The 21,842-nt window shown below is 41.0% G+C and overlaps 5 protein-coding genes across 16 annotated transcripts in view; 4 read left to right on the forward strand and 1 right to left on the reverse strand.

Moving 5' to 3' along the window:
- Window positions 1-1,120: 1,120 nt before the first annotated feature.
- Window positions 1,121-10,958, forward strand: LOC107221036 (high mobility group protein DSP1). 2 transcript variants are annotated; one of them, XM_015659879.2, is made up of 6 exons: window positions 1,121-1,499; window positions 2,130-3,246; window positions 7,159-7,386; window positions 9,520-9,686; window positions 9,892-10,066; window positions 10,353-10,958. In XM_015659879.2, exons 2-6 carry the CDS (start codon window positions 2,638-2,640, stop codon window positions 10,476-10,478), a joined length of 1,305 nt encoding a protein of 434 aa, XP_015515365.1. In that variant the 5' UTR covers window positions 1,121-1,499; window positions 2,130-2,637; the 3' UTR covers window positions 10,479-10,958. The 2 variants fall into 2 exon arrangements, with proteins under 2 accessions (XP_015515365.1, XP_015515366.1); XM_015659880.2 differs by having other exon boundaries at window positions 7,213-7,386.
- A 1,086-nt stretch (window positions 10,959-12,044) lies between these two features.
- Window positions 12,045-14,363, forward strand: LOC107221026 (high mobility group protein DSP1). 6 transcript variants are annotated; one of them, XM_046742606.1, is made up of 4 exons: window positions 12,045-12,407; window positions 13,663-13,823; window positions 13,945-14,134; window positions 14,255-14,363. In XM_046742606.1, exons 2-4 carry the CDS (start codon window positions 13,702-13,704, stop codon window positions 14,261-14,263), a joined length of 321 nt encoding a protein of 106 aa, XP_046598562.1. In that variant the 5' UTR covers window positions 12,045-12,407; window positions 13,663-13,701; the 3' UTR covers window positions 14,264-14,363. The 6 variants fall into 6 exon arrangements, with proteins under 6 accessions (XP_046598562.1, XP_046598563.1, XP_015515350.1 ...); XM_046742607.1 differs by having other exon boundaries at window positions 13,679-13,823; XM_015659864.2 differs by lacking the exon at window positions 12,045-12,407 and adding an exon at window positions 12,465-12,779.
- Window positions 14,364-14,455: 92 nt separating this feature from the next.
- LOC107221019 (alkylated DNA repair protein alkB homolog 8) lies at window positions 14,456-17,270 on the reverse strand. Its single transcript, XM_015659857.2, has 7 exons — window positions 16,875-17,270; window positions 16,538-16,769; window positions 16,222-16,344; window positions 15,855-16,058; window positions 15,393-15,778; window positions 15,152-15,307; window positions 14,456-15,010 (listed from the first exon to the last, which is right to left on the reverse strand). Exons 1-7 carry the CDS (start codon window positions 16,968-16,970, stop codon window positions 14,456-14,458), a joined length of 1,752 nt encoding a protein of 583 aa, XP_015515343.2. The 5' UTR covers window positions 16,971-17,270.
- A 326-nt stretch (window positions 17,271-17,596) lies between these two features.
- The window catches only part of LOC124294944, a 209,850-nt gene continuing 205,604 nt past the window's right edge, over window positions 17,597-21,842 (forward strand). Inside the window, exons 1-2 of one of the 6 annotated variants that reach the window (XR_006904841.1) lie at window positions 17,597-17,729; window positions 18,167-18,304. The gene's annotated coding sequence lies outside the window, so the exon portion shown is untranslated. The remainder of the gene's footprint in view (window positions 17,730-18,166; window positions 18,305-21,842) is intronic. The other 5 variants (XR_006904842.1, XR_006904840.1, XR_006904844.1 and 2 more) reach the window with 5 other exon arrangements.
- LOC107221028 (cytochrome P450 9e2) lies at window positions 19,162-21,252 on the forward strand. Its single transcript, XM_015659866.2, has one exon. The coding sequence runs from the start codon at window positions 19,448-19,450 to the stop codon at window positions 20,990-20,992; it is 1,545 nt and encodes a 514-aa protein (XP_015515352.2). The 5' UTR covers window positions 19,162-19,447; the 3' UTR covers window positions 20,993-21,252.

A 21,842-nucleotide genomic window follows, 5' to 3' on the forward strand; every position in this document is an offset into this window, starting at 1 on the left:
GTAAAAAGAAAGTAAGTAAAAATATGGTAAGAAATCTCTGCCTAAAATTTGACCTCGAGTTTCAAGGGTAGAGAAGGGTTCAGCCCCTCTACCACCGGCGGTTAGACGCTCTCGATCGGCAGAAAGAAGGAAGGCAGGCAGCGTTGCCCGAGCCGTGGTGGCAGGCTCCGGGCATCCCTACCCTGGATTTCCAGCACTCGGGTTGGCTGGTAGGATTTTCCTTTGTGAGCGTCGGGCGGCGTACGCGTACCGGCTAGTGAAAGCTCGACTTGACAACGCCGCGTCCCCGACACACACGCTCAAGCCCGACGCCGGTTCGTTTGTGTGCGAGTTTCTCGTCCCGTGTATACGCGCGTAATAGGTGCCGCCGGTTGGTCGCTAGCGTGAGAGAGAGAGAGACAAAGAGAATAAATTTTATTTCGTTTCTACTCCCTCGTCATTTACCGCGTTTCTTCTAAACCAGCCGGATTTACGGCAACGTCAACGCGCCCGTCGTACGTTTCTCTCCCGCTGCCTTGCGTGGCTAGAATTTTCCAACGGCAAAGAAACGAGGGGGTAAAAGAGTCGAAGAAAAGTTTTTCTCTCCCCATATCTCTCACTCTCTCTCTCTCTCTCTCTCTCTGTCTTTCTGCGCCACAGTCGCGCTGCAGTGTTCAACGTATATACATACGCGGCTCAAGAGGAGGACAGACGACGTCGCAACGGCGTAGCAAAGTAATTGCGTTGGTTGTGTGAGTAGTAGTAGCAGCAGTAGTAGTAGTAGTAGTAGTAGTAGTAGTAGTAGCAGCAGCAGCAGCAGCAGCAGCAATAGTAGTGTGTATCAGCAGCGTGTGCGTGTAATATACGTGTACGTTTAGTTGCGTACGTAGTTGTTCGGCGAGGCGGCGTCGGAGGCTAGAGGCCGCGGCGGAGGGGGGAGGAGAAGGAGGAGGTGGCGGCGTGGCGGCTGAGTATAGACCGAGCCGGCGAGAGAGGGCGGGCGCGCTGGGAGCGGGAGAGAGAGAGCGGCGGAGAACGGCGCGATGTCCCCCCTTCTCCACCCCGGGCATTCCCCTCGTTCCCCTTAGCCGCCCCTACCTCTCCTTCCCACCGAACGCGGAGCTAACGAACGGCAAGCGTAGCGTCGAGTAGACCGCATCCCAAGTAACGTACCTTCGTCCTCTCTACCTTCTCTTCCTCTACCTACGTGGTATCGCGCGTCGAACGCGTAACCGTCGCCGCCACCGCCGGATTCGCCGCCTTTAACCAACCAAAAACCAACGATATATCGATATATAACCACATAGTGTGTGTGCAGAGGGGTTAGACGCGAACGCGTGTTACACGACCAGATCGGCGTTGCTTAGTTTCACGTTTTGGTTTTTAGTTTCCGTTTCGTTTCGTTTCCGTTCGCGTTTACTGGTTTAAACCCGTCGGCTTTTTTCGCATCCAGAGGTGAAAAATCTACGAAGTGTGTTCCAAGTTTCTACATCTTTTCTTCTATTTTTCATCGAACTTCGGTAAACGTTGTTTACACATGCGATAAAAAAATTCTGTACCTCGTGTACGTGTGTGTGCGTGCGTCTGTGTGTCTGCGTGTGCGTCTGTATATATATGTATACGCATACACACATATTATATATATACAGTCATACATATATATGTATGTATATGCATATATGCACACGATTCACGTATATATTATAATACAACTTTTCGAAACCCGGTGTACAAAGTAAAGGGTGAATTTCTTTCCCCTTCGCAGCCTTGTGTTGTAACCCATTTGGTGTGTTTTGTTGTGCGCGGGACGCAGTGGACGAATAACGAGGCAGCAGCGGCCAGACGCCGTCGACAAAACGTTGTTCCCTCGTTCGTTCGTTCTTTCGCAGTGTGACAGTGTGTGCCTTGGCATAGACGCTATATACCTTTGCCCGTAATAACGTACGTACGCACACGGGGACACGACAAGGCGTTGTTGTACAGAGGGAGCAGAAACGTTGTAAAATACATACGTTCGCAGTATAGACACATATATATATATATATATATATATATATATATATATATGCGTGTGTGTATAATATATAAATATATATATATTCATTCACACATACAGACACACGCGCGTTTACATATATACGTATTTGCAGAGAAGCGCGCGCGCGCGCATACAACACGGACACACAAGGAAGCCGGACTCGAGACGCACACGGACGTAGAGAGTTAGATACGTACGCTCGCACACACGGAGATACGTGAAATACATTATCGTGAGAGAGAGAGAGAGAGAGAGAGAGAAAGAGTGTGAGAGCGAGAGAGAAAGAGAGGCAAAGAGAGAGGGAGAGGCAGAGATACACAGGAGGGATACGTACATACGTTTGGCAGGCGCGCGCGCGGTACTCGCTCGACGTACGAATGAGTGCGTGAGCGAGCGAGTGTGTGTGCGTGCGTGCGTGCGTGTCGCGTTGCCTTTGCCTTGCTGCGTGGCGTACACGACGAGGACGACAACGACGACGAAGACGACGACGACGACGACGACAACGACGACGACGACGACGACGAGGAGGAGAGAGAGTGTGTGCGTGTGAGCCGTGTATCTCTCGTGTGTGTGCAATTCCCCAAACGCCGGAGATAAAGTGACAGACGGACGTGTGTGACATGTCGGAACACCACCGCGTCGGCGGTGGATGGGGCACGGCGTCCCCGGGTACGCGAGAGGATGGATCCGGTGGAGCGGTATGGTGGCCAGGCGGTCTTAACGCCGTATCGGCCGAACAACAGCAGCAAACCATGCAGCAACACCATCAGCACTTGATCAACCAGCAGCAGCAACAGCAGCAGCAGCAACAGCAGCAGCAGCAGCAGCAGCAACAGCAGCAACAACAACAACAGCAGCAACAACAGTTATCCCAGCATCATCAGGACATCGTTAGAAGTACGGCGGCGGTTGCCGCCACTCAGCAACTTTTCTCCTACAAGATGGCCTCCAGCTTCCAAAATCCGGCAACTACCGGCACTCAGTCGACCGTTTCGACGTCGGCGCCTGTCGGATCCTGCATGCGGGGGGGTTACGATTACAGGCTTGGGGGTGCTGGTGGAGGTGCCGGCGGACCCGGGGCACCCCCCAGTGTTCAGTGGTGGTATCCCGGCAGCGTTATGGAGGCATCGCAAAATAATCTTCATCAACAACAGCTTCAACAGCAGCAGCAACAGCAACACCTATCGCCTATTACTACGCAAGCTTCCACGCCCCCCATTATGTCCCCGGTATGTTACCGATCGAACGAACAGCAACCCCTTTTCATTCCGAGTTTATCGCATTTTTTCCGACTATTACTTTTCATTTTTTATTTTTTACCTTTAGTCTTATTTTATATTCAACTTTTGTTCATCCGAAAGCCTCTACTCCCAACACCCTTGTCTTATTCCGTGAACCGCGACGACGACGACGACGACGACTAACGGGCGTTGCGACTGTACACGTTCAATGTTAATTCTTTCGCCACGCCGTCATCGCAGCTTCACTATTTTACGTCCGTATGTACAAAGGCGGACAAACGCGGTCGTTGAAGAGGAGAAAATTCCACTTGTGGTATACGTATATACTATTTCGTATGTGTCGCGTTATGCGTTTCGAACTTGTTCTTTCCCTTCTTTAATTCGACGTGTCCTTCTTAATATTCTCGTTGTTGTTCTAGGACGACGTTATTGCTTTACTTTTTCTTGCATTGCGGAGGTCTAGCAATGGCGGCGGTAGACGGTAGTTGGTTTTTTTTTAGTTCCTTCTTTTTTTTTTTTTTTCCCCCTTCATATCGTCCATTTTGCCCCATCAAGTTTTAAGGCGTAGCCATAAAATTTTGTCGCCCGCGGGAGAGTAGGTATAGAACCGTGTGCGTGAAGTAAAAACTGTTCGTGTTTCTTTCAGTTTTTATTCTAATTCTCTTTTGTTGAAAGTATTTACGCTTCGTTGTGCATCGGGTGTGCCTTTGGTGCGAACGTTGCGACGTGCGTCCATTTCACCTCTTTGAAGAATTATTACATAAAAAGAAAAAAAAAAAAAATGTTGGCGATTTATTTCTACGTTGGGAGATAATTTATCATACACTGTTACCCTGCGCGAAGCACGGAGCGAAATGGACATTTGCGTGTATTGCATTTATTGTATTGAGAAAAATTACTAGCGGATTTATCTCGACTCGATTCTTCTTCTCTATCCTTTGGGCGGGGTAAAGTTTATTGACCCGATGCTGAATTGATAAATCGTCTTATTAGTACGTTTATACTCATTTATATTGGTTTTCTTTGTTTCTCTGGCTACTACGACTTAAACCGGGAGTCGATTAATAATTTCTTCAATATTCTTTCGATTTGACAATTTTATCCGACTTAAATCACTTTTCAAGATTATAGGAATTGATCATTATTGTTCAAGTGTTCCGCAGAGTGTTGTGTGCGGACGCGGTAATGCTTTGATCAATAGCAGCTCGGCTGGTTTAATGTCACGACCGGCGGTGTGATTTATGCGCGAAGTAAATGAGAAATTAAAAATTAAGATTCTGCCACGAATAACGAACAAGTGCAAAAAGTAAATGGTGTCAAAATTTATTTACTGATACTATTGTTAATGCTTCTTTCCGAGAAGCTTTGTTTTATACGGTACTTTTTTCTTTTTAAAATCTCACTTCGACCTATCCGCGCCGGGGTCAAGCCAGATACACGAGAAAGACGAGGATGGAGAAAAATGACGGAGCGAGAGTGAGTGAGAGAGCGTGAGAGCGGCTGAGCGAGAGAGAGAGAGAGAGAGAGAGAGAGGGGTAAAGTAACCGAGAATTGCATCATGGACGCGCAGGCATTCCGGTTGTTAGAAAAATTTTGACGTAACAGCAATAAACAGCGGTGCGGGATGGTGGCATGTGAAAATTAATAACGTTGCCGTTCTAACGAAATGCGAATGCCAATTAATAATTACAGCTCGGTAGATTGAACAATTTCGGTTCGACGGAGTCGCAATGTTTGATCATTAATTCTGATTGTTGAATTTTGAGTCGATTATTACCGTTTGCTTGATTCTCGAGTTGAGTCTTAATTAGGAATCCATTTTTAGACGGCTCGTTCTTTTTATACTATCTTGCCACATAATATTACTAATGTTTACCCCGTCTACGGTTAGAGAAGTTTAATTTTACACCCATTTGCCGTGTCATGTCTGTTTGAGGAATGATTTCACAATTTATTTCTAAAAATTTATCGTAACAATTTTACGACGATAAAATAACGGAGAGTGTTGATTCTTTCTCGAGATTTCATCCACGGAATTTTAGGCTTTCATTTTGGAATTTAGGGATTATTATTAATCTGTTTACGTAGCAACGGTGACGTATCGCGTGTCGAGTAGATCAACGCTACTTGACGGACGTGTGTATCGTGACACCATGGTGTTATTTGATAGCCTGTACGGAGCGTAGTCTTGTACTGTCTTTGCCGTTCATTACGAATGAGCGTTCAATATTTTGAGTAAATATTATCGCCATTCTTGGTTCCACGAAACTAGCGAATAGAAATGATTCACAGAATCTTAATTAATACGCAACGCCCGCGCATGCAATGCGTTTTGATACGTACATGCATAACGCACATGTATTATACGTATCATATGTCTATATATATATATATATGTATTACGCAATGATTTCTTACACTTATACCCGGTTCAGAATAACTTTTCGTGATGATATAAATAATTTCGAGAGGTCGTCGAATAAACCGGTGAACAACAGATAAAAATGATATTAAATAACGTGAAACACAATAAGTGGCAAAATTTAAAACGCAGGCGATATTACATTCCACGTCTATAACGTATATGTATATTAATAATTTTATTTTCTTTCTTTCTTTCTTTTTCTTTTTTTTATTGTTCGGTATATATCGTCGAAGAAACGATTAATATAAATATGCAACGTGGCGAGCGATGACGTAACGATCCAGGGTACACACATACATCTGTTGACAAACCAACGCCTAAATTTAACAAGCGCACAGTGGTTACTAGAAAACATGTCCGTATGCGTATATAAATATGGCGTAAACTTACGCATTTATACAACGTATTATTAGCTTATGGTGAAATGCGAGAAAATAAGAATGAATAAACAAATCAATAAATGGTTCAACGAACTTATCCTCCGTTCGAAAATATTTACCATCGCGTTTATTCCAAGATCTTTGTTAACTTGTCGCCGCCTTCGGTATAGGAATTTCATTTTATTTTTCCCCTACATTTTCCGGTTATTCTCGTCACTCGTATTTCTAGTTGGAACAATAATTTACGACCACGCGTAGCACTTATATATACGCGTGTTGAATGTTCGTGGTTACCGTTTTCCGATAACCTCGCGGTACGAAATGCAAAACTGAACATTGAAGGTGTGACGAAAAATTAGGATTCTTATATTTTTTCTATTTTTTATAACGATGACGATATCGTGTGTTATACACATGTTTGTTATCCACTTCCAGTACGTATTATTTCTAGCGTCGGGTGATTTCGGATAAGATGTTCATATCCCCTCTCCTCTACCATCACGGGTATTCGCGTGCTTACGGTTTTTGAATCTTTTTTTTTTTCAATTTTTCTTACATCTCAAATAATATTCTAGCACATCACATATAAGGTATCTCACGTATTATACCTCTGGTTATTTTCTGCGGAATTTGCCAATCTCGTTTTAGCTCGTGTAAGCATTTTTCAGACTGTACCAGTACACGACTTTTATATTAAACTGAAACTCGGCGGTGCGATGCTTTTCGAACAGCAGGAACAACAGTTGCGTTTTGAATATTTGGAACCGTGCAAACCGGAGTGTGCGGATACATTTTCAAATTGATTATCATTCACTCCCCCCTCCCGAGTTCCTTGGATAGGCTGAAAATAGTCGTAAGCGGTTCAATTACTTTGACGAATCTCGCGTGTGTCTGGGAGAGGTAAAAGTTTGCAAGAGTAACGGAAAAAAAAAAAAAAAAATAGAGTAAAGAAGGAAGGAAAATTTACCTTCACACGCAAACTTTCATGTCAATGCGTATGAGAATAAATTTGCGAACGTTGAATGCAGTGAGCGCTTCCGCAGCGTTAAAATAAATTATTCGAATCCAAGAAATGCATGGTATCCTTGCTTACAGCATCAGATACAGCAGCTACCACAACAGCAAAATAATCTGCAAAATCACGCGCAGGGCTTACAGCGAGGAAAAATGCCGAGAGGAAAGGCAGCCGATGCTAAGCCGAGGGGGCGAATGACTGCGTACGCGTTCTTCGTACAGACTTGTCGCCAGGAGCACAAGAAGAAACATCCCGAAGAGAACATCGTATTCCAGGAGTTTTCCAAAAAGTGTGCTCTCAGGTGGAAGGTGAGTCCTTTACAATTTATGCCTGCTTATTATTATTCCCTAATCGCGATTCGGTTCATTAAACCACCGAACACTAGGTATTAACGCCTTATTTATACCCAACATAAAATAAAATGTGTTTTCGTTGTATCGAATCTTTCGTACGGGTCTTGCGTGGCTGTAAAACTGAACAGAACGTTCAAATAACACCTGCCTTTTCGTGTAAGACTATTTAAATTTCTTTCATCATTCGTTCGCATTCTAGTTGGGTTTTTTTTTTTCTCCTTGTTCCTCATCTTTTCTCCCTTTCTATAGTCTTTGCACCGTATTATCTGGAAATTTGAGCAACATCGTTAAAATCGGTATAAGAGGCCCACCAGCGGCAAATTAACGATAATCATATGCGATCGCGTGCACTGCTACTAATCGTCAAAATATTCTTCGTTTAATTTCGTTTGAGCCAATTGATGAACGAGTCGAGGCCCGTAGTACGGGTGATGGAATTTTTTTTTTTTTCTTCCAATCTTTTTCATTCCCCGCCCCGCCCCCCCCAATCTAATCAATGACACTTCATCAAATGTATCACACATGTAACGGTTGTCGGGCTGTTGACTGAAAATTCTACAAATTGGTGTACGAACGAAGAAGTCCGTTCGATGTTTCAATTATTTGGCAATTTGTTAATTGGAAACGAGAGGAAGCATAAATCGGCCGAATTATTCTACTTCGATGTTCGGAATCAAATGTTCGTTTCACTGTAAAAATCGTGAAATTAAACATGTTTGTCAATGGAAAACGGTAACGATTGGGGCTGCTCTCGGGCGCCATAGACGTTGCCGTTGCCCCCAACTATCGACCAACTTCGACCCCTCGGCTTCCCTCTTTTCCCTCTTCCTCCGTTTCCCCCTCGCTTCCCGCTCGTTCTTGTTCCCCTTTCCCTTCCCCCGTCTTTCCCCGGCCGGCATTCGCTCCCCCGACCATTCCACATCCTCGACGGCTCCGCACCTTGATTTTATACCGCCGCCTTTCGTATATAACAGGCTAAAAGACGTAATACGACTTTCAATATATCGTTATATTAATAACGCTATGCGTTGGATGACGGTAAAATTTTCAGACCGATAATTGTAACGGCTTTGATTAACGCGGATTATTTTGGCTGGCTATGCTTATTCATACCCATTCTTTATTTCGGTTAAATAGATTATTATATTTATGGATTTTAGCTGAGACGCGGAGAAAGGCTGGCTGGCTGGCTGGCTGGTTGGCTGGCTGGTTCGCTGGCTGGTTGCTGGGTTATAGGTATGGGAGGAGGTATAACGTCGCACGCGCCCGCGCAGTTTCACCACACGTATAGATTCTTGAATTTTGCCGAATATACATGTATATAGTATACATATACGGGAATATATATCTATATGTGTGTATATGTATGCGTGTGTACAACTTCGCTTTGATACAAATAGCTCATGTACGTGACATACGAGCATTTGTGTTTAAATCAGTTTAAATCGTCGAGAAATACGTATACCCGAGGATTTATATCCAATTGATGGATAATTATTCGATGTGTGCGTACGATATTGTTGTACACATCACTTTCAATTCATTGTTAAATTACAATGTGACTCATACTGTTGTGGGCACCTTCGCGGATCTAGTCATCAGTCTGATAGATTATAGCGACGTCGTTGGATATACTCAGTTTTCAATTGCTGACTATCAAAGTATCAACTTACAAACATCTATAGATAACATTCGCTGGCTGTTGATAGATATGAGTACCTTTGTAATTCCAGCTATTCCTTTTCTTTTTCACATTTCGTTTCAACGCTATTATTCTCCATCAGTTATCCCAAATGAATTCGGCACGTCGCGTAATCATGCGACGACACTTGAATTTTGATTTTAGCAGACTTCCTTGCACCGACGGCGTGTCATTTTTAACTCGTGAAATAGCGCATCTTCTGAACTGCCCAGGCTGCCGGTTGTGTTGCCTTGTTGACGCAGGTGCAGGAATTTCCCAGTACTGCGTATCTATCGGCGCGATATTTCACGCTAGCTTATTTTTGTTTCTTTTTTTATACATATGTATGTATGTATGTGTATTACCGCACTTTTGATTCAGGTTCATACGGCAATGATAATTTTCAGACTATGTCGGATAAGGAGAAGAAACGCTTCCACGAAATGGCTGAGAAAGATAAGAAGAGGTATGATGCTGAGATGCAGAATTACACTCCACCCAAGGGTGAGAATAAAACAGGCAGAGGCAAGAAACGCAAGCACATCAAAGATCCAAATGCACCCAAGAGATCATTGTAAGTCGCGATTTTATTTTCTCCCTTTATCCTAGAATGACGAATATGTGTTTCGTTTTGTTTTTCTTCATTTCAATGAGAACATGACATTCTAGTCGCACAATTTTGAAATATTCGGATTAGATTCGTTAAGTAAGTGCATCATCTCCAATCGATTGATGTCTGCCGGCAATTTTTACGTTTTCACACTGATCCTGGTACACAGGTCGGCCTTTTTCTGGTTCTGCAATGACGAGCGTGGTAAGGTCAAGTCATTGAATCCGGAATATGGAGTTGGAGATATTGCCAAGGAGCTAGGAAAGAAGTGGTCTGATGCAGAGCCTGAAACGAAATCCAAGTACGAAGCCATGGCAGAGAAGGATAAGGCTCGATATGAAAGGGTATGTGGAACCATTGTATAAATGTTAATTCACTTTGACGAATTACAAGATATTCTCGTTGTCTCCAGAATATTGAGTATTTATGCAGCAATCAGATGAACAACCGCAATAATCGTATTTTTGTCAAAATAAAATAGATGTATCGTGAAATTTTCTGTAACAGAAAAATCCTCTTTATACTGTCTGTAACTACCACTGCTACTACATTTGACAAGACAGGTTTTTCTACCAGCTGTGTTCATTATCATGAATGCGGGATCGATGATTATCGACTGCATATTTTCAGGAAATGACTGCGTACAAAAAGAAACTGAAGACCGGGGGACCTGGCGTCGGAGCCCCGGCAATCGCTGTGAAACACGACAGCGAGGAGGATGCGGAGGAGGAAGATGGTGAAGAGGATGACGAATAACGGACACAGTTGAAACTCTGGTCCATCACCCCGTGTCCTTGATATATCCCCAAGCATACCTCACCTACTGTACATACCATTGACCTTAGCGTGAGCGTACTTACACCACTAGGAGAACAAATAACTAACCACCATCCCCCTCCCCCGATTATTTACAATAATAATAATTAAAAATACCGCGATTATGATAATTATTTTAAAAATTGTATGTATGAGTGATGCGAGCGGAGATTGTATGAGTGACATTTGTATTTTAACATATTGATAGTACATAAAACATGTAAAGTGGTATAGGATAGAGGAACGAAAAGATTACCTTATTACCTTTACCCATAGCCCGTTCGATTGGAGGGTACAGGGACTTGAGAGAACCACCGCCAATCTACTGCTCTACTCGCAACATTAATAAGTGAAATCTTATTATTTTCTTTTTACTAAAGTTGTAACAAATAACAATAATTCTGAAGAATTTGTAATTAAGCATCGTGTTAAAAAAAATGCTGCCTTGTAATCGGTCCCTGTCCTTACCATTACATCCTCCCTCTTATATTCATTTTTCATCAATAAAACAAAACCAAGTTTACATTATAAATATTAATTACCACTACTATTATTATCGTTTTCGACGTTCGTTCGTTCATTTATTTTCTATTTCTTTTTTTTTTTTTCTCCTTACATACAAATTTTTTTTTTTTCTTTTCTAAATCATTTTCGTGCGTGTAATTACAATACGTTAGAGAAAGCGAGGTACATAGTGTGTTGTTTTGTACTGCCTTGAGTCACATGGTGTACAGGAGGCTGTATTATAATAAATTATTATGGTTTTCTCGTAAAGTTAACATTCCTAGATCCTACTATGTACAGATCCCAATTATTGAGATTTGAGCTAAAACTAAACAGGGCATATATTGCTGTTGTATCGTACCGAACGTGTACGTGATGAACAAGAGCTGAAGAACCTTGTGACCCTTGGCCATTTATTTGACTATAATTGTGCGTTAAAAAAGTGTGACGCCGATCGTTTAAAAAAATGTTATCTGCACAGTGGCAAGAAAGAAATCAATCTTTTGTTTTCACAGTATTGCGACCGCAACAGACTGAGTAATTAAACTTCGCACCTTGACTTCTTGGCTCAGCCGCAGTTTTAGCCGCCATTTACACAACGTAACTCTTCATTCTCCCCTGCACACTGTCACACAATTAATAATTGTATTATTACATGAAAGAAAACCGACAAAAAGAGGAAAACCTGTTTTAGAGGGAGCTAGAGGACGAATACTGTAAAATATGAAATTGTAATATTTTAATACTGATTTGCAGATGTGCATAATTTTAACATAGCTGGTTAAAAATGAATTGTACTGATACGAAAAAAAAATGGTAAAAGTCAAAAAAATAAAATAAAAATAAATACATCCATTTGATGGAGATAATAATAAAAACAAATATTGAAACTCATGACAGATGAATTCTCTGTGTTATTTTAGGGAATTGTAATAGTTACAAAGGAAAATGTTTGTTTTGTATATCTCTTAGGGATAAATAAACTTTTCAAAAAATATGTAAAATAATCTGTACTCGTATTAGACTTATATTGTTGGTAGATTAATTCGTAGCCAAACTTGCCCTTGCTTCATCCGTCTCTGAAGTATTGTGCCGTTACAAGAACTAAGCTACGAATTATTGTGCGCAATAGCAGAGCAATAGGAAAAATACATGGAGTATATTTTGTTTCGAGAGTCGCTAAAACTAGTGAAATCAATGTATTGAGACTTGGTCAGTATGCGAAGTAGGTGTAAGAACATTACGATTGTGAGATTCATGTAAACTGACGAGGTCACTTCAACAGCTAACTTCACGTTGTTGAAACGTTTTTGGGTATTCGGTGAGCTTTGCTCGATATAAAACATCGGTTCAAGCGATAAGGAGGTAAATTTTTACTATTCTCCTCTATACATACTGAAAAAAATGACGTGAAACTGTTTAGCTTGTAGGGCGAGGGCCGGCCTCAATTGATTCGTAGAGTTTGTAAAATTATTCTTCGGGATAACCAGATTTCGCATCTCGGCTCGTATCGACATCCACCACCCACGCGGGCATCTACTGATTTTATCAAAATATATGCGAGGCAGAGAAAAGTGGCAATTATTGACGCGATCCGAAAGATCGACGAAGCGTAACAAAATGGTTGCTTCGTGCCGGCTGGCTGACTGAGACGACTGAGAGATATCGAGTTGTCGGCATTACACGATAAAATTACGGAGGGTTCAATTTTGGTCGACGATCATAGTTAGAAACGTTGTAAGCACTATTGATGCACTTGATTCTTGTTTTTCGTCACTGCTGAATAATATCGAATTTCAGCACCTCGAACGCTAAGAATGTCTAAAGATATTCGTTGAATTCTAATGGATTTGCATGCGTTTCCACATTCATTCATTTCCTTGTGCCATTCATGCTGTATTAATAGAAATTCAATGCTTTTGTATCTAATTCTCTAAGCTCCCAATGGTCAATGTCATTCACATAATTGATTTCGCTATACTCGAAGCCTGGAGTATTTACGCATTTCTACTACTCAACCGTAGTATAAATACCCTCAGTTTATTCTGTTGGGCGTAATTTGTGATTGAGATCTTCCTGGTTTAATTGAGTTCTGCATTGAATAAAATCTTGGTTACTGACAATGAGACTGCGATAGAAACGATAGGAAAGTATTGCTTAGGCCACATTCCGTTAATGATTGATGGTCAGTGCTGACAATTAAGAGTGCGAAAGAGACAGAGCTAGACAACAGTATGGGAATGCGAAAGAGACACAAGACTGCTGATATGATTACGTGCCCACGAGACAAATCATTAAGATAAAACTAAGCAGAAACATACATTTAAACGGATCAAATTTTTTTACCCTGTTTTTTCCTGACACGTTACGGGAATATATGAAAACTCTGCCCTCGTAAACGTAGTTGATTGATCGCAGCACCAAGGCGTGATGCGGATAGGTAGGATAGTTATCTTATCTTTATTTGGTAAAATTTTCGCTACCAACACCGTGCGGTAGAACGTTATTAATTAATTAATCTTCGTAGCTTTGGGCAAGTTTTAATCTTTGATTTAATAGTGGATAGAGAAGTGAAATAGGTATAAATTCATGTTACTTACTTACTCAATTGAAATATCAGTTATTCGAATACACAGTCACGGGCTTCTGGACTTTGGTGATGGAGGAAAAGAAAGAAACTTCTGTCCCGCAGGAAGAAGGTAGAGACGAAAATGTGACGGAGGAGGATGATGAAGAAATATATTCGGATATTGAAGATGAGGGTGAACCCGACACAACCTGGTACACGATCTTACGTTTTAACAATGATTATAATACTCATTGTCAATGTTACATTTATATTCTTATCTAACTCTGAAGATACATTTCCAGAATATTAATCATGGATTTGACTATATTGCAGGCTAGGATTCTTTTACTTTTGCAATATTGAACGGCACAAAATCAGTTCAGAGCATCCGCAATGGGAGAGGAATGATATCATGAAAGAATTGACAAAAATGTGGAACAATTTTGACACCGAAACGCGATCTAGGTACAAAGAAATGGCAGTAAATGAACAGTCTACTTTCCTCGGCAATCAGCACGAACGGGTATGTACGAATAATGTATTAATCATTTTTGTTGTAATATTTTCGGAATTGAAATTTTTAATTACCATTGTTCATCCTAGCCAGTATGATATTGAAATACATTTTATTAAAACTTTTCAGCTATTGTGAGAATTACAGAACAATAATTGATGGCAGTCAAGTTTTGCAGACACAAAAACAAAAATTCTGAAACAATAATGAAGAAAATCATACATTTTTCACTGATAAATAATATTTGATTTTATTACTGTGCACTTTGAGCAGAATTTCTCTAGTTTACATGTTCAAGTTTTCATAGATTCCAGAAAAATTGATTGCTGGTTAGCTTTTTACTTTTTCTAGAATTATACACCAATTGCCTTGATCGTAATAAGTATTCGTAATTAAAACGTTGTGCAATTCTGAACACAAACTGGACAATTCGCCTTCTTCAAATACGTGGTAGAATCTAAGGAAATTACCACCACCTTTTCGTTTCCACGGAACGAGCATATCTGAATGTGTGAATTCCGTACGGTTTTCGTGGACAGGAAGAATTGCGCCTCCTTCGATAGTCACAGTTTCCCCCAAATCATTCAAAAGCTTGTCATGTTCATTTGTGCGACTTTTCAAGTAGGTGGATGCTACGGAATTCTTTTTTTGTTCCTTTGCCCAAACATAGATTAAACAATGACCTCCGGGTTTTAACACTCGTGTTATTTCGGAAATGGCTTGTTTTCTTCTGTCGATTGTGGAAAGATGGTGAATAACCGCTATACTGATCACAGCATCCAAGGAATCGTTTTTATATGGAATATGCAAACAATCTGCCAGTAATACTTCGAATCCTCTACCATGGCAAACATCAGTCAATCCAAAACTGCGGTCACAACCCACCTGAAGTTGAAGATATTAAAATGAAACGAAGATATCTGCTTTGGTTTACTACAAGCATAATCGGATATGGTAAATGTGGAATAGTCACAAGATTGTGAAATAATAGCGTAATTTTCTTTACGCCAATTAGAAGAGGCTTGCCTTAAAGATATCTGGTCTTCCGTGGAGATATTTTCCATTCCCACATCCAACATCCAAGAGCAATCCTCCTTTATCCAGTGATTCAATAAATTTTGTTACATTAGGCCAGGGTTTGTGTCGCGTTTCACTGAAATGGTCTGATATCTGTTCGTAAACCTAGAATAAAAATAATGGAAAATAGGAGAGGTTTAAAGATGGGTATGTATATGGTGTAAAAGTGAGCACTCGATGTAAACTTTACCTTATGAACGTACGTATTCTCTATATCAGAGGCTAAGTTATTATTGATAATAGTCGAGGAATAATTTTTTCGAGAGTCGCAATATTTTTCGAAACTACATCTGCAGTCACCACTGTGGAGTTTCCGAAATGTGAAAGAGGTACGCGTTGACCTTTGCAAAACCGTTATTCCGTCTTTGTTTCTGATAACGTCGTTGTGTCTTGGTACAATTCCGTGGATCCATGCGTATCGTGCTTCCCCTGACATAACCAGTAGCGATCTGGATGAAAGAAATACCAATCTTCGCTCCTCCCCACGTTTAAATTCCATCACACAAGGGGAACCCAAAGACAAGGAAAGAATAGTATCTTCGAACGGACTATGTGTATCTATATGAGGGGGAATACCTGTAATAAAACCAGTAACATTTATTCCTTGCACAGTCGCGAGACTCATCTTTGAAAAGGAATAACAGGAACTTGCCTTGGCCTGGTAAGTAACGGTTGATTGTAAGCTGATCATAATCATAGTTTCCACATTGGTGTTCCTTGAAGCGAGTTAGCAGAAATTTGTACGATTCTGGAATAGGAGCTATTGGATTGTCAGGGTCCACTTTGTTAGTGTCATATCGAAACTCGTATCCAAAATGCTTGACTTGTCTGTGCTTCAGTTCAGAGGGATTTGTCCCTAGAACAACGTACATGAGTATAAGAATCAGAGTTTGAGTATTCTAGAAACTGTTTTCAGTAAAATGTTATAAATAATCGAAGTAATTTATGGGATGAATTCTATTTCATTACAATATTTTAATATCTGAGATATGAGGTTGAAACTGATATTTGAAACTTACCTGTTTCTGTCCAGTCGAGAAATTTCAAAAGGAAATCTTCTTCCTCCAAAGTTATAAATTCTTCTATTAATCTCAACCCTGGTGGGAGAGGTTTATTCCACAAATCGTCATCTGCACTTGGAACTGCAAAGTATAATCTTTTCAATTATACACAAATACTAGATACTCTGAATCTAGATCTATTTCATTTCTGTTGAGTTGAATTGCAGCTTATGGCATGAATGTTTTCTATATTACTCATACCAATGATCGTCATTCGAATGTATGAACAAAGAAGTAAGAAGAAACCATCAAAAGAATTTGATTTGATCCATACCAGTTTCAGTAAAGGACAAATACAATGGGGTATTCTTGTCCTGAAATTTCAATTTGCCATGTAAAGCGTCGAATACAATCTGAGCATGTTCCTTAGTACGCAGTTTCAAAAAACAATACGATTTACCGACTGGCATGATTAAATTATACGATGGTACCAATTCATTTATGATGCTATCCACATCCTCTCTTCGCAATCCCGTAACCAGTCCGGCATTGCAAATCATTAGGCACTGAAAATGAATTCTTACATTGAGTAAACCACTACATAGCTAAGATCGTGAATCCTGATGCGTTATGATATTTGTCTCGTTATTGTAAATTATTATAACACTGACCTGCGTAGGTTCATCGCTGCATTTGATATTCATATCCCTAGCGAGTCGGTGCTGTGCTCTTCGCTGCTTTCGCAGATTTTTCACAGCAGGATTCATTGTAGACTATTAGTCAAATACACTTAAAATGAATATCTGAACGACCAATAGTTACTAGTAGTTATATTTTACTAGGCCACTATTATCGATAACCCAATGACAAGTGATTCCATCTGTAAGGGAATAAGAGAGGTTATGTTATGTTGTGGGAGAACAGTGTATCAAGAAGCAGATAAATTTTTTAAGGTTATGATGTGTTTTCTGTTTTCTGCTTGACTCTGGATACGCGTGACTGTAGACGACGAGCTCTTTTAAAATTGTGTACGAACGCATTCAGAGAAACTGGGTTAGATGGCTCTGGATATAAAACATGTATTTTACAGATCAAATGTTTAAAAATTGATGACACGATTAATTTTTTCTTTAAATATCAGAAAAAAAGATTTATCCAAATCGGCAATAACCAAACGACAACATTATTTAAATATTATCTCTTCAGTTACGGAAGTGGATGAAATTTTACAAAATTTCCGACGAAATATTCGATTCGATTACTTCTGAACTTATATATTTCTGCCAATATAACAATTGTAGTACAAAAGTGTAACGAAAGTGCATGTAGTGTAGATACCATCGAACAAATACCGCGGTCTCCGTTCAAAATACCGCGGTTAAGAATGTGTGCGCGAAGTCACCCGAACAACTCCGAGTCAATCCGAGCACGACCGAACCGGCGGCCATTTTGCAACTCTAGATACGAGGTTCGAACGTCGTGAAGTTCGGACGTAGCGTCTCGGTCGCCGCGGATTTAATTTTGGGGTACGTCTAACACATTAAATAATTGAATATTATCACGCCAAGTTGGCCTAATCGTTGCAAGTGCACGTAAATACCGGTTACACATTCGATGCAGAGCATATAAAGTACGATTTCTGCCGCAACAAACGTTCGCGACGTCATCAAACAAATTGCGTTCGCGATTCGGTTTTCCTTGTGTAGGCATTTGTTTTTGTTTACATTCGGAATGCTGTGTAGCTGCGTGCTGGTCACTTTGATATTCATACGCGAATATTGTCACCGGTACGACAATTCGTTTCATTATTTCTCTTCCTCTGTTTGCATTTTGCCAGCATAGTGTATCTACATTTTTGTTCCGACTTGTTATTTCGAAAGTTTGTCTTGATTGAATTTGCTGTGATGTAAACCGCTGTTTTTTGAAATCCACCATCATAACTTTCGGGTAATTATTTTCGCAGAGTGACTCCGATAGTGAAATATTGAATTAAAATGCAGTCAACAACGCAGTCAGAAATCAACGCCTTGACGACAACCCGGTGCAGCTGCAAATACGTCGGAGCAAAGTAAGCTGATGCTGTTCAGGCGCTGGGCGACGGGTGAGTCACATACGATCTTGTTTATCTTTTCGATGTGCATGATCGCCAGTCCTCATGTCCCCGCGCCACACTCATTTTCTCAGAGCATGGATGAACGATTTCGTATCCGACATACGAATCGGGTAATACGATAAGATTTTACGGCAGCTTAAGAGGTTGCTATAGCAAACTATATTATTGTGATTATTAGGAAACAGAAAACGTTTTTGGGTAGTGTTCTCGGCATTGCCTGTAGAGTTGCGTTCACTGCATTATTTTTACTTCAGTACTGCGTGGTCTTCGATAATGGCCAAAGGCAGTGATATTTTACTCTGTCGGTGAAGACAGATTTTGCCGGTCAATATTGTTCGAAATGAATGGATGTAACGTAAAATCGCACCTCATCTTATTCTTAACGCTGTGATTTTCATCCGTACCTTTACTCATCACCTAATACTTTAATTTCAAAATTCGATAACTGTTGACATTGAAATTAATAGGCTTTTCTGTCTTATCGACGTCGTTTATTCCTAGCATTTTGTGCAAAAATTTATAATCTATACATGTATCCTTGTTTCTTTCTTACATCTCTTTCACGAATGATGCGTATTTTCTGCTAATTGGATGATTGATACCGTTTGATTTCGGAAATTGTATTGCGCCGGTATACGTTTGGTTTGGAACGCTTGCATGTGAAGATTAATAACAATCACGAGTGCACGTATAATCAGATACGGTTTGCAGTAGCCACTCCATGTGTCGTCGTACATACAAGCGGTCCGTGTCGTTACATGAATATGATGAAGCAATCCGCGGCGTAAATGGCGAAAGTATAGTTTGAAGCGGAGATATAAAACGTCTGAGCAAAGCTACGACTGATTCAGTCAGCGCGGAATCGTTCTTAGCGAGATATTCGAAAGCAGGCGGAAGATTTCGTGCAATTTTACATCCAGTTTGGTGCGCTTTAGGTCGATTTCCATCTTCAGAGTATTGAAAAAGAATCCTTTCTTCTTGGACAGATTTGATCAGAAGTAGAATTAGAAAATTTTAGCGAGTGGAAGGTCGATCGAAAGTGACGCTGACGTTGTTCTTATAAACAATTTAGTACAACACACAGTGAGAGATTTTTTTTTTACGTGAGGGGAAACAATATCGTGTTCCACGATGAAAGAGGAGTGGAATAGCTTGTGGTCGGCGGCCTTGGCTGTCCTTGGCTTACTTGGTATATTTTTGGGGACGCATCTATGGAGGAACTTTACAGTACTTTGGTATTACAAGAGTTTTAATGTGCCGTACAGCAAGCCAGTATTCATATTTGGCAACATGCTGCCGATGGTGCTGAAGAGAAAATCCTTCGCTAAATTCATCAAGGATTTATACGAAGAATTTCCGAATGCCCAGTACTCCGGTGCATTTGAATTCACAAATCCCGTCTACGTTTTGCGAGATACCGAACTGATAAAATCGGTTACCGTTAAAAACTTTGATCACTTTCCCAATCACAAACCCTTCGTGGACTCGTCGATGGATCCTCTTCTCGGTGGCAATTTGTTCTCCATGACAGGGGAACGTTGGAAGGAGATGAGGTCCATAGTTAGCCCGACGTTCACATCCAGTAAAATGCGCGTGATGTTCGAGCTGATATCAAAATGCGCGGACGACTTTACGGATTATTTAGAAAAACAGCCCCGCCCGTTTACCGTTGAAATGAAGGGTCTCTTCACGAGATATACGAACGACGTGATTGCCACGGCCGCATTTGGCATTAGCGTTAATTCTTTAGAGAATCAGGAGAACGAGTTTTACCTCATGGGCAAAGACGCCACAGACTTTAGCGGCCTGCGGGCTGTTAAGATGTTCCTGTTCTCCTGGAGTCCCACACTGATGAGGTTATTGAGACAGACCTTCGTCTCGCACAAAGTGGCAACATTTTTCCGCAATATAGTCGAGGACACGATATCCACGAGAATTAAGGATGGAATTGTCAGACCGGATCTGATTCATCTACTGATGCAGGCCAAGCATAAACAGGGAGACGAAAAACTCTCCATCGACGAAATTACAGCGCAGGCGTTCATTTTCTTCTTCGCCGGTTTCGACACCGCTTCGACACTGATGTCCTTCACCTGTCACCAGCTGGCCGTTCATTCCGATATTCAGGATAAACTGATCGCCGAGATCGACGCCGCGTTCGAAGAGGAGGGTGGCAAACTCTCTTACGACAAAGTCAGCCAACTCAAGTACCTCGATATGGTCTTGAACGAAACGTTGCGCTACTATCCGCCTGCTGTATTCACTGACCGTTTAAGCGACCTTGAATTTGAGTTGCCGCCGCCGAATGAGAATGGCAAACCGGTAATCGTCAAGCCCGGGACTCGAGTCTGGATTCCGATATACGCCCTTCACCATGACCCTCAATATTTCCCGGACCCTGAGAAGTTCGACCCGGAGAGATTCAGTCCGGAAAACAAGGGAAGCATCAATCCTTTTGCTTACATGCCATTCGGCGTCGGTCCCAGAATCTGTCCCGGAAACAGGTTCGCCCTGATGGAGACCAAGATCGTGCTTTGCTGTCTTTTAAGGAAATTCCACATTCGCGTCGGTTCCAAAACCCACGTTCCTCTAGTCCTCAACAGAAAAACCCCAGCCATGGCGGCCGAGCATGGATTTTGGTTGGATTTGGAATCGAGGAAACCGGCAGTTTGTTGATTTTGCAGAAAATATGGATTTGTTGAATTGTGCTGTATATGACGAGAGATGTTTAATTCAGTGAAAGAGATTTCACGGTTGAACTGCCGCGAAACTTGTTTTAATTTTCTTGTTTATTGTTTTTATTTTATGGTTACAAGATGAGAACCGGTTGGTAGAATAGTTAAAAAAGAAACCTACAAACCACGCTGTATATGTATGCAAAAAAAAAATCACCTTGCGTAATTCATTGCAATAAATACTGCGCCATAGAGTTAAAATAATTTCTTCTCTTCCATGCCTTTGATGTAAACAATAACACAGTGAGTGATTGCTTCTTGTGAGTGATTATCCGATATCTTGTCTGTAGAAAAAGATTTGATAAACTCATATCACGTGGACAGTAATGATAAGATTTTAATTCAGAGTCATTGTACTGAAGCCAGAGTTCGAAGATAGCAGTTGGTTACATAATAAACTTTTTTAAGTAGCATAATATTCGGCTCAGTTTAACTTGTATAATCATGTAAAGATTTTCTGTACAATTTGGTAAAATTCAGATTTTCAAGTTTTGCTAAATTATTTTGATCGGCGACCTCGCGTTCGGTATGTAGTTAATATCCTACCCGGTAGCTTCAGCGTCTTTTAGAGAAGTCAAAAGACAAACACTTCACCATTCCAAGGTCTCTGTCCGTGTGCTGTCATCAGAGTATAATAATGTGAGCAGCTCGAATTATTATTAGCTTTGACGCGTATTTTGAATTTCAGATAATTACCCTGTACGAGAGTCTGCGTTAATCGCATACTTGGGTGAATTTGTAAAAAATATATAAGTACATGCATAATGCATATTTGATCACCGGAATACCGT

This window comes from Neodiprion lecontei, chromosome 6, assembly GCF_021901455.1.
Source record: "Neodiprion lecontei isolate iyNeoLeco1 chromosome 6, iyNeoLeco1.1, whole genome shotgun sequence".
Classification (NCBI taxonomy): Eukaryota; Metazoa; Arthropoda; class Insecta; order Hymenoptera; family Diprionidae; genus Neodiprion; species Neodiprion lecontei.

Coding starts and splice junctions, on each gene's coding strand:
- LOC107221026 (XM_046742604.1), top strand. Junction 13,824..13,944: donor GGTGAACCCGACACAACCTG/GTACACGATCTT, acceptor ACTATATTGCAG/GCTAGGATTCTTTTACTTTT.
- LOC107221036 (XM_015659879.2), top strand. CDS start 2,638: ATGTCGGAACACCACCGCGTCGGCGGTGGATGGGGCACGGCGTCCCCG. Junction 3,247..7,158: donor CGCCCCCCATTATGTCCCCG/GTATGTTACCGA, acceptor CCTTGCTTACAG/CATCAGATACAGCAGCTACC. Junction 7,387..9,519: donor AGTGTGCTCTCAGGTGGAAG/GTGAGTCCTTTA, acceptor GATAATTTTCAG/ACTATGTCGGATAAGGAGAA.
- LOC107221019 (XM_015659857.2), bottom strand. CDS start 16,970: ATGAATCCTGCTGTGAAAAATCTGCGAAAGCAGCGAAGAGCACAGCAC. Junction 16,059..16,221: donor TCTCGACTGGACAGAAACAG/GTAAGTTTCAAA, acceptor ACGTTGTTCTAG/GGACAAATCCCTCTGAACTG. Junction 15,308..15,392: donor AGAATACGTACGTTCATAAG/GTAAAGTTTACA, acceptor TTTTTATTCTAG/GTTTACGAACAGATATCAGA.
- LOC107221028 (XM_015659866.2), top strand. CDS start 19,448: ATGAAAGAGGAGTGGAATAGCTTGTGGTCGGCGGCCTTGGCTGTCCTT.